The sequence below is a fragment of the Zea mays genome, chromosome 4, assembly GCF_902167145.1.
Source record: "Zea mays cultivar B73 chromosome 4, Zm-B73-REFERENCE-NAM-5.0, whole genome shotgun sequence".
Lineage (NCBI taxonomy): Eukaryota > Viridiplantae > Streptophyta > Magnoliopsida > Poales > Poaceae > Zea > Zea mays.
This window is the reverse complement of record NC_050099.1, coordinates 50,763,524-50,774,588: the sequence shown is the minus strand read 5'-3', so window position 1 is coordinate 50,774,588 and position 11,065 is coordinate 50,763,524. Positions and strand designations below refer to the sequence as shown.

General features: G+C 43.8%; 1 protein-coding gene across 2 annotated transcripts; it reads left to right on the top strand.

Moving 5' to 3' along the window:
* The first annotated feature begins 214 nt into the window (after window positions 1-214).
* On the top strand, window positions 215-5,042 carry LOC100280021 (putative SET-domain containing protein family). 2 transcript variants are annotated; one of them, XM_008678908.3, is made up of 9 exons: window positions 215-517; window positions 1,183-1,453; window positions 1,552-2,020; window positions 2,411-3,456; window positions 3,773-4,035; window positions 4,144-4,210; window positions 4,291-4,341; window positions 4,426-4,519; window positions 4,590-5,042. In XM_008678908.3, the coding sequence occupies exons 2-9, from the start codon at window positions 1,247-1,249 to the stop codon at window positions 4,622-4,624; spliced, it is 2,232 nt and encodes a 743-aa protein (XP_008677130.1). In that variant the 5' UTR covers window positions 215-517; window positions 1,183-1,246; the 3' UTR covers window positions 4,625-5,042. The 2 variants fall into 2 exon arrangements, with proteins under 2 accessions (XP_008677130.1, NP_001146438.1); NM_001152966.1 differs by having other exon boundaries at window positions 242-517; window positions 2,423-3,456; window positions 4,590-4,919.
* Window positions 5,043-11,065: the final 6,023 nt, after the last annotated feature.

The following is an 11,065-nucleotide window of genomic DNA, read 5'->3' as shown; positions in this document are numbered from 1 at the left end:
AATCAAATATAAATTATTATCATTGTCAATTACGTTATATTTCATGAACGACACCTTAATACTTGCGATACGTCAAACATGGACCTTTCTTGGCTGCGTTGCGCTTCATTTGGGCCTCTTGGCCCAGTTCAGAAGGAATGATGGTCGCTGGGTCGGCCCAAATCATGATGGCATGGCCTCGCCTTTCCCATTTGATCGCCCAGGTCGAACAACAGGTCAGTGACCCATCCGCTCGCCGCGCCTTGTTGCCTTCCTTTGTTGTTGGTTGGGGGGACCTGGGAAGAAGAGAGAAACCCCAGCAGACGCCAGAGGAAGAGAGAAAACCCCAAGTCCTCCTCGCCTCTTCCGCCTTTCCTCTTCCCCCTTCCTAGTATAGACAATCATCAATCTGTGAGATTGGCGAGCGAATCACGCATACAACTGTAGGATGGAGCGGGGAATGAATGCCTCCCCTGATTGCAGTTAATCCTTCCCATTCCAGTCCGTTCCTCGTCCACTGGAGTCCGTTGAAGTACAGGTGTGTCTCTTTTCCTTCCTGTTCTCCTCCCCTCCTCCCTTCCTCCGTCACTATTCATTCATCTCCCTTCTCACGCATCGTATGTGGTGGATCCACTGCGGATTTTCCTGTTGTAGCACTTGAGGTCACCTTTCATTTCATTTAAGCATCTTTCTTATACTGGTTCTTAACAGGGAAAAAAAGACTGACCATTTTTTAAGGTGCGGGTGCGTTCTAATGTTTTCAACGATTCTCGTAAACCTAAGCTACCATTTTAGTTCATGCATTGGGCTCTGGAAAACCTAAGCCACCATTCAGTTCAGGCATTAGGGATTTTGTGTCTTCCTTCGAGGCACACAAAAAAATGGCTCTCATTTTTAGTACCGTCGTATCTTTTTCTATTTTGTATTTCGTCTTGTTTTTTTTTTGGTGCGATCTGATCTGTTCTGACGATTCTGGCGGGGGAAAAAAAATTAACGACCCAACCTTGGGGATTGGTACCTTCGTTTGGTCACGCCTTATTTTCTCTTACTTTCATGGGTTTTGCTTGCATCGGCTACTGCTCATAACAAACAGTACTAGTACTGTATAGTATTCGGTTGCATGCATTTTGTGCAACTTGAGTAGTTTATTTTGCCCAGTTATAAAGTGTTTGACCATTTTCTTGCCCATGGCGCTCGCCACAGGCTGCAGTAGGACAGGGAGCAACCGCCACCATAGCTGTTCGCCATTTCTTCCATCAACACCAACATGAGCAGCAACAAGGAAAGGGCCAAGAAGGCATTGAACGCCATGAAGCTGCTTGGTTTCTCTAAGAAGCAGGCCACCCCAGTACTCAAGGAACTCCTCAACATCTTCAACAACAACTGGGAGCCCATTGAGGATGAGTGCTATCGTGCCCTCGCTGATGCCATCCTCGATAGGCAAGACAACAAACAAACCCCTCCCTCCCAACAGGTCATCATTCTCCTATCTACCTCGCTTACAACAGGTTATACCTTCCTTTCTTCTCCATTAACTCCTTACTGCTGTTCATTATCGATATTTTTTATCAGGGCAACCAAGCAGCACATGCGCACTCGGAGCACGATCGGCAACAATATGTTTCTGCTATTCACGATGACAGAGGCGAAGATGATAATGAAACGCCCCTGGTGAAGAGGCCCAGGATGGGCACGGCTAATTTCAGGGCAGAGTTGCAGCCATTTGAGTCTGGACCACAGCAACCCACTGTTTCAACCCAAGGTGCTCTGTCTGTTTCGCCACAAAACAGTCGTGGAGTAACTAGGTCCTTGACTGTAGTGCTGCAAGATGCTGGGTGTGAATATCCTTTAGCTGTCGATGATTCTTTCATCGTGAAAGAACCCAAACCAGAACCACAAATTGATATAGCAGAAATCAACATTGGTGACCATTTAACTGAACCACAAGTTGATATAGCAGAAATCAGTGTCGGTGACCATTTAACTGATCGAGATTTTCTGACTGGTCCTGATGCCATACAGCTCAGTGATGGATCTTCAGGTAAAGTTTTTCTTGATTTCCTCAACGTCATGTTCAATGTGCTACAATGACTAGATGCATTCATGTCTGTATTTGTCATTCGTTTAGCTACAGCTGAATGTGTGTTTTGTACATATGTTATGTTCTTTATAAATCAAACTGAATGTTACAGTATGACCTCCCCAGTTTCACACTAGTTCTTTTATACAAAAGCTATGTCTATGTTTGTATTTATCATTCTTTTTTTTGTTTCAGCAGAATTGTGCATTTTATACATGTGTTTATGTGCTGTATAAATCAAACTGAAAATTGTATTAGACCTGCCCTGTGCACACTGTAAATGTAACAAAAAAATCCTATATTTTCTAAAACATCAATTTGGTGCAAAATTATGATAACTGAACGTTGCAGAACAAACTGCAGGTTCTGGTGCAAGAGGCAGCATGGTCAAACAAGCTCAAAGTCTGGGTAGGAGCAAGCAAAAAGCCCCATTGTGCAAGAATGGGGTAGGGTCTATGATTCAAAATACTCAGGAGACATCGTTTGTGGAGGTGGATGTTGCTTCTTCCGCCAATGGCGAGGTGAAGATGTCATTGAAATGCAGCTTGGAATCTTCGAATTTCAGCATTAGTATGGAGGAGGTTTTCAAAATGGTTGAGGAGAAATGCCTTCACTCATACAAGGTGCTACCTCCAGATTTTTCTATTGGCAAGCTGATGAGTGAGGTATGCCAATCTGTTGTGCAGTTGGGCACTATGCATTCTGAGGTTAATAGGGACAGTGGCAGCTTGCATAATGAAGTAGTTGCTCCTTTTGTGAAGCCAATTGCTTGTGAGGCTGCTGTGGACATAAATGATAATGTGGCTGGTGGATCATCAGTGCTTGATTCCTCAGAACCTTGTTTGCAAAATTCGCTTGTTGCTTGGGATCCTGAGTTTGCTCATTGTAAGCAAAAAACAACCCATGATACCACTGATATATCCAAAGGGGAAGAGCGGGTAAGAATACCTATAGTAAATGAATTTGGCAGCGAGAAATGTCCTCCATCCTTTTATTACGTACCAAGAAATCTTGTCTTCCAAAATGCTTATGTCAACATCTCGATTGCTCGGATTGGTGATGAAGATTGTTGTGCTGATTGTTCTGGCAACTGTTTGTCATCCTTAGTTCCATGTGGCTGTGCAAGAGTGACGGGGGGCGAATTCCCCTATACACCAGAGGGCCTGCTTAAGACAGAATTCCTTGATGAATGCACCTCAGTTAATCATTTCCCACAAGAGCATCATAGGTTCTACTGTACAGTTTGCCCTCTTGAAAGATCTAAGAATAAAGCCTCACCTGGTCCGTGTAAAGGCCATCTTATGAGAAAATTCATTAAAGAATGCTGGAGTAAATGTGGATGTGGCATGCAGTGTGGAAATCGTGTGATTCAGCGTGGTATAACATGCAAATTGCAGGTATGTTTAAGAGATTTGCAATGCCATGTTTCTTTCTAAATGGTAGTAACCGAGAGCTTATTAATGTGCAATATTTGCTGGTTATGGTCTTCTCTAAAAAATGACCATTGCATTGAAATGCCTTCATTTATGTGCTGCTGTATGCCTATATGCTTATCATGTGTATAGCTAGTTTTCCCAAAGCACACCAAAAAAGTACTATGTGTCTTTGATCCATTCTTGAATTTTATCTAGTTCATGGTTCTCGTATGTTCCTCCACTTGGCTTCAGTTCCATAAACAACTATTCCTTTATGTTGCAATACTACATGGTATAGGTGTTCTTTACACGCGAGGGCAAAGGCTGGGGAGTACGCACAGTAGAGGATCTCCCAAAAGGTTCCTTTGTCTGTGAATATGTTGGAGAGGTACTAACAAGTTCTGAATTGCACGAAAGAGCAATTGAAAATGCAAGAAATGGTAAACATAAGCATCAAGTACTCCTGGATGCTGGTTGGGGTTCAGGTGTATTGAGGGATGAAGATGCCCTTAGCCTTGATGGTTCATTTTATGGGAACGTTGGGCGATTTATCAACCACAGGTGTGTATGATACTTGCTCTTTTTTTGTTGTAAATATTTTGCCATAATTTGTGTATTTGTTGTCTGCTGTCCACTACGGTTTTGGTAATGAACATATGCTATGACTAGATGCTATGATGCGAATTTAGTTCAGATCCCTGTTGAAGTTGAGACGCCTGATCATCATTATTACCATGTAAGTGATCTGCTGATCTTAATGGATTAGTGAAAGCAAGTGCACTACATGCTAATTGTTTATTAATGGATGTTGCACAGCTGGCATTTTTCACGAACAAGAAAGTAGAGGCATTTGAAGAGCTAACATGGGTAAGAGTAATTTTTTAAGCCCTCTGTTGGCCTACATGTATGGTGCTGCTTTCACAAGATAAATGTTTGGAATTGTGATTTCAGGATTATGGCATTGGTTTTGATGATACGGAAGGGCCCAGTAAACCATTCAGATGCATGTGTGGAAGTAGATATTGCCGCGATCCGAATAATCTGAGTATGTTGCCATTTTCAATGCATAAAAGTATGAAACGGGGAATCATGTATGTATGATTGTGTTTTGGCAGGGAGGATGGCTAGAGCAGCTGCAAAGCGGAAGTAGGCGGGGAAGCTGAACTTGGTTGGAGATTAGCACATCAACTTTTGCTGTGGTATTTGGTTCCGTATTTGATGTGCAGCAGCATCACATCAGTTAGTACTTAGTATTAGTGTAGATAGATGGAGATGAGGGCGGATGTTTTGGACCCTTGCCCGTGGCTGAGCAACACGATTGCGACCTTAACCTACGGCATATTGGCATGTAAATTAGCCTGGGATTGAGTAGGCGTAGAAAGAACGCGTAATAGTACTTAGTTATGTCATGTCATCTTGGTAGAGGGCAAGTTAAATTACATGCCATGTCGTTGCATCATCTATGCCATGCTGGGTTGGATGCTTGTGCTGAATGATTTGTTGAAGCGACTAGCCTAGGCACTTGTTTTTGGCGGTATCTTCTAAAAAAATTTCTTCCCTATATGTCATTTTTCTTCATCAGTGATTTTTATATTAGTTCTCTATATGTCGAAGATTCATTATATATAAAAGAGAGTTTAGGTAATGGAAACCCTGGGGTATGCCGTGCGTAGGGACGTGCCGCGTTTATGCTTTTGTATTTTGACAGCAACAATTGCGTAAATTGCCGTGTCATGGTGGTGGGATCCGGATGTGCTAGGGTTGTTGGTCGAGGTTTATGCTTGTATGAATTGATGATGACAACTGCATAAACATCTGACGCGTCGTGGTGGTGGGGTTAGGTAGTGCCTTGGTAGTTGCGTCACGTGGGTATATGTGTGTTTATGATGTAACACAATTGTCAAGTAATCGTAACCCTGTTGACTCGTACGTAAATCTCGTGACATGCAAATCGCGCAGGATTTTTGGGCTGTTACCATGAATCTCGGCAAGGACGGTTTTGACGAATATAGTAGGATAATTTAGATATCTATGCTTTATATCTTTCCAAAAAAACACTGAGCTATACGCCACCATCGGTTGGATTGGTGACCTAGGAGCGGTAGGGGTATACACGATGGTGATAGCTAGTGAATCGGTGCGGTTTGGACAGGCGATAGCGACAACGAGTCCTTGTGGATTTGATGGTCATCATGAGGGAAGAGTAGATACGACCAAGAAAGTCGTAGCAGTTGTGCAGCGAATCTCACCACAAGGTATACGAGTGCCGCCGGCCACATGTAGGGCCTGTTTGGTTTGTGGCTAAACGTGCCACACTTTGCTTAAGGTTAGTCGTTCGAATTGAATAACTAACCTTAGGCAGAAAAGTTAGGCAAAGTGTGGCAACTGAGGTAGTGAACCAAACATGCCTGTAGCCTTGTCTCTAATGTAGATCAGTCTGGCCATGGAAAGAGCAACATTTGTGCTTTAACTCCACCGGCTACGTTGAGGACACCGAGATTAGTTGATGAAAACAACACAGGTCATCCAAGTTTGGTGGGAGCAACTCACCCGATACTGAAAGGGAATTAGGCTTACACCTATTTCCTAATTAATTTTGGTGGTTGTATTACCCAACACAAATAATTGGACTAACTAATTTGCTCTAGTCTATAAGTTCTACAGGTACCAAGGTTCACAATAAGTCAATAAAAAGACCAAGAAAATGGTTCAAACAAGAGAGCAAAAGACAACCCGGAAGGCACCCTGGTCTAGCGCACCGGACTGTCCGGTGTGCCACCGGACAGTGTCCGGTGCACCACCAGACAGTGTCCAGTGCACCAGGTCACTCGAAGCCAAACTCGCTACCTTCGGGAATTTTCAAGGGCGCTCCGCTATAATTCACCGGACTGTCCGGTGTGCTAGCGGAGCAACGGCTACTACGGCGGCAACGGTCACCTGCAGAAGCATTTAATGCGCGCCAGAGCACGCAGAAGTCAGGCACGCGCGACACGGCGCACCGGACAGTCTACAGTACCTGTCCGGTGCACCACCGGACAGCCAGGCGACCCCACTAGTCAGAGCTCCAACGATCGAACCCTAACGGCCGAGTGACGTGGCTGGCGCACCGGACACTGTCCGGTGGCGCACCGGACTGTCCGGTGCGCCATGCGACAGCAGCCCTCACCAAACGGCTAGTTTGGTGGTTGGGGCTATAAATACCCCCCAACCACCCCACATTCAAGTCATCCAAGTTTCTACACTTCTACACCTTACAAGAGCTATAACATTCAATACAAGACACACCAAAGAGATCAAATCCTCTCCCAACTCCACACAAAGCTTTAGTGATTAGAGAGAGTGATTTGTTGTGTTCATTTGAGCTCTTGCGCTTGGATTGCTTCTTTTCTTTCGCATTCTTCTTGCAATCAAACTCATTTGTAATCGAGGCAAGAGACACCAATTGTGTGGTGGTACTTGCGGGAACTTTGTGTTCCGATTGATTGAGAAGAGAAGCTCACTCGGTCTAAGTGACCGTTTGAGAGAGGGAAAGGGTTGAAAGAGACCCGGTCTTTGTGACCACCTCAACGGGGAGTAGGTTTGCAAGAATCGAACCTCGGTAAAACAAATCATCGTGTCTCGCTCTTTATTCGCTCACGATTTGTTTTGCGCCCTCTCTCTCGGACTCGTTTATATTTCTAACGCTAACCCAGCTTGTAGTTGTGCTTAAGTTTATAAATTTCAGATTCACCCTATTCACCCCCCCTCTAGGCGACTTTCAATTGGTATCAAAGCCCAATTCTTCATTAGAGCCTAACCGCTCGAAGTGATGTCGGGAGATCACGCCAAGAAGGAGATGGTGACCGGCGAGAAGCCCGCTACAAGCCACGGGAAAGCTTCATCGGGAGAGTCCCGAAACAAGGGGAAGGAAAAGGAACCCCCTTCACACAAGTTGCGTTGGAGCGGTGACAAGAAGAAGAAGATGAGGAAAGTAGTCTACTACGAGACCGACTCCTCGTCGCCATCCACCTCCGGCTCCGACACGCCGTCCGTAACTTCTAAGCGCCATGAGCGCAAGAAGTTTAGTAAGATCCCCCTACGCTATCCTCACATTTCTAAACATACGCCATTACTTTCCGTCCCTTTGGGCAAACCACCAACGTTTGATGGTGAAGATTATGCTAGGTGGAGTGATATGATGCGATATCACCTAACCTCACTCCACAAAAATATATGGGATGTTGTTGAGTTTGGTGTACAGGTACCAGCCGTAGAGGATGAAGATTATGATGAGGACGAAGTGGCCCAAATCCAACACTTCAACTCCCAAGCCACAACTATACTCCTCGCCTCTCTAAGTCGAGAGGAGTATAATAAGGTGCAAGGGTTGAAGAGTGCTAAGGAGATTTGGGACGTGCTCAAGACCGCGCACGAAGGAGACGAGGTGACCAAGATCACCAAGCGGGAGACGATCGAGGGGGAGCTCGGTCGCTTTCGACTTCGCCAAGGGGAAGAGCCACAAGAAATGTACAACCGGCTCAAAACTTTGGTGAACCAAGTGCGCAACCTCGGGAGTAAGAAATGGGATGACCATGAGGTGGTTAAGGTTATTCTTAGATCACTTGTCTTCCTTAACCCTACTCAAGTTCAATTAATTCGTGGTAATCCTAGATATACACTAATGACTCCCGAGGAAGTGATTGGAAACTTTGTGAGCTTTGAATTGATGATCAAAGGCTCAAAGAAAATCAACGAGCTAGATGGCCCCCTCCACATCCGAAGCACAACCGGTTGCATTCAAGGCAACAGAGGAGAAGAAGGAGGAATCTACATCAAGTAGAATACCCATCGACGCCTCCAAGCTCGACAACGAGGAAATGACGCTCATCATCAAGAGCTTCCGCCAAATCCTCAAGCAAAGGAGGGGGAAGGATTACAAGCCTCGCTCCAAGAAAGTATGCTACAAATGTGGTAAGCCCGGTCATTTCATTGCTAAATGTCCATTATCTAGTGATAGTGACAGGGGCGACGACAAGAAGGGAAGAAGAAAGGAGAAGAAGAGATACTACAAGAAGAAGGGCGGCGATGCCCATGTTTGCCGGGAGTGGGACTCCGACGAGAGCTCCACTGACTCCTCCTCCGACGAGGACGCCGCAAACATCGCCGTCACCAAGGGTCTTCTCTTCCTAAACGTCGGCCACAAGTGTCTCAAGGCAAAGGACGGCAAGAGTAAGAAGGTAAAATCTAAATCATCCTCTAAATATGTATCCTCTAGTGATGAAGATAATGCTAGTGATGAGGAGGATAATTTGCATACCCTTTTTGCCAACCTAAACATGCAACAAAAAGAAAAATTAAATGAATTGATTAGTGCTATCCATGAGAAGGGTGATCTCTTGGACACCCAAGAGGACTTCCTTATTAAAGAAAACAAGAAGCATGTTAAGGTTAAAAATGCTTACGCTCTAGAAGTAGAAAAATGTGAAAAACTATCTAGTGAGCTAAGCACTTGCCATGATGTTATTACCAACCTTAGAAATGAGAATGCAAATTTAATTGCTAAGGTTGATTCAAATGTTTGTGATGCTTCAATTCCCAATCTTACAAATGATAATGTTGATTTGCTTGCTAAGATTGAAGAATTGAATATCTCTCTTGCTAGCCTTAGGATTGAAAATGAAAAATTGCTTGCTAAGGCTAAAGAATTAGATGTTTGCAATGATTCCATTTCTAACCTTAGAAGTGAAAATGATATATTACATGCTAAGGTTGTAGAATTAAAATCTTGCAAACCCTCTACATCTACCGTTGAGCATACTTCCATTTGTACTAGATGTAGAGATATCAACATTGATGCTATTCATGATCACATGGCTTTAATTAAACAACAAAATGATCATATAGCCAAATTAGATGCTAAAATTGCCGAGCATGACTTAGAAAACGAAAAATTTAAATTTGCTAGAAGCATGCTCTATAGTGGGAGACGCCCTGGCATCAAGGATGACATTGGCTTCCAAAAGGGGGACAATGTCAAACTTAATGCCCCTCCTAAAAGATTGTCTAATTTTGTTAAGGGAAAGGCTCCCATGCCTCAGGATAATGAGGGTTATATTTTGTACCCTGCCGGTTATCCCGAGAGCAAAATTAGGAGAATTCATTCTAGGAAGTCTCACTCTGGCCCTAACCATGCTTTTATGTATAAGGGTGAGACATCTAGTTCTAGGCAATCAACCCATGCAAAATTGCCTAAGAAGAAAACTCCTAATGCATCAAATAATTCTAACATTTCATTTAAAACTTTTGATGCATCGTATGTTTTAACTAACAAATCCGACAAGGTAGTTGCCAAGTTTGTTGGGAGCAAACACAAGGGATCAAAGACTTGTGTTTGGGTACCCAAAGTTCTTGTATCTAATGCCGAAGGACCCAAAACCGTTTGGGTACCTAAACCAAGAACTAAACCTGTTTTGTAGGTTTATGCATCCGGAGGCTCAAGTTGGATCATTGATAGCGGGTGCACAAACCACATGACTGGGGAGAAGAAGATGTTCTCCTCCTATGAGAAAAACCAAGATCCCCAACGAGCTATTACATTCGGGGATGGAAATCATGGTTTGGTCAAAGGATTGGGTAAAATTGCTATATCACCTGACCATTCCATTTCCAATGTTTTTCTTATAGATTCTTTAGATTACAACTTGCTTTCAGTTTCGCAATTATGTAAAATGGGCTACAACTGTCTTTTTACAGATATAGGTGTTACTGTCTTTAGAAGAAGTGATGATTTAGTAGCATTTAAGGGAGTGTTAGAGGGTCAGCTATACTTGGTAGATTTTGATAGAGCTGAACTCGACACTTGCTTAATTGCTAAGACTAACATGGGCTGGCTCTGGCATCGCCGACTAGCACATGTTGGAATGAAGAATCTTCACAAACTTCTAAAGGGAGAACACATTTTGGGACTAACAAATGTTCACTTTGAGAAAGACAGGATTTGTAGCGCATGTCAGGTAGGGAAGCAAGTTGGTGTTCATCATCCACACAAGAACATCATGACGACTGACAGGCCACTGGAGCTCCTACACATGGACCTATTCGACCCGATAGCTTACATAAGCATCGGCGGGAGTAAGTACTGTCTAGTTATTGTGGATGACTATTCTCGCTTCACTTGGGTGTTCTTTTTGTAGGAAAAATCTCATACCCAAGAAACCTTAAAGGGATTCTTGAGACGGGCTCAAAATGAGTTCGGCTTAAGGATCAAGAAAATTAGAAGCGAGTTCGGCTTAAGGATCAAAATGAGTTCGGCTTAAGGCTCAAAAGAACTCTCAAATTGAAGGCTTCCTTGAGGAGGAGGGCATCAAGCATGAGTTCTCTTCTCCCTACACGCCACAACAAAATGGTGTAGTGGAGAGGAAGAATCGAACTCTATTGGACATGGCAAGAACCATGCTTGATGAGTACAAGACTTCGGATCGGTTTTGGGCCGAAGCGGTCAACACCGCCTGCTACGCCATCAACCGGTTGTATCTACACCGAATCCTCAAGAAGACATCATACGAACTCCTAACCGGTAAAAAGCCCAATATTTCATATTTTAGAGTCTTTT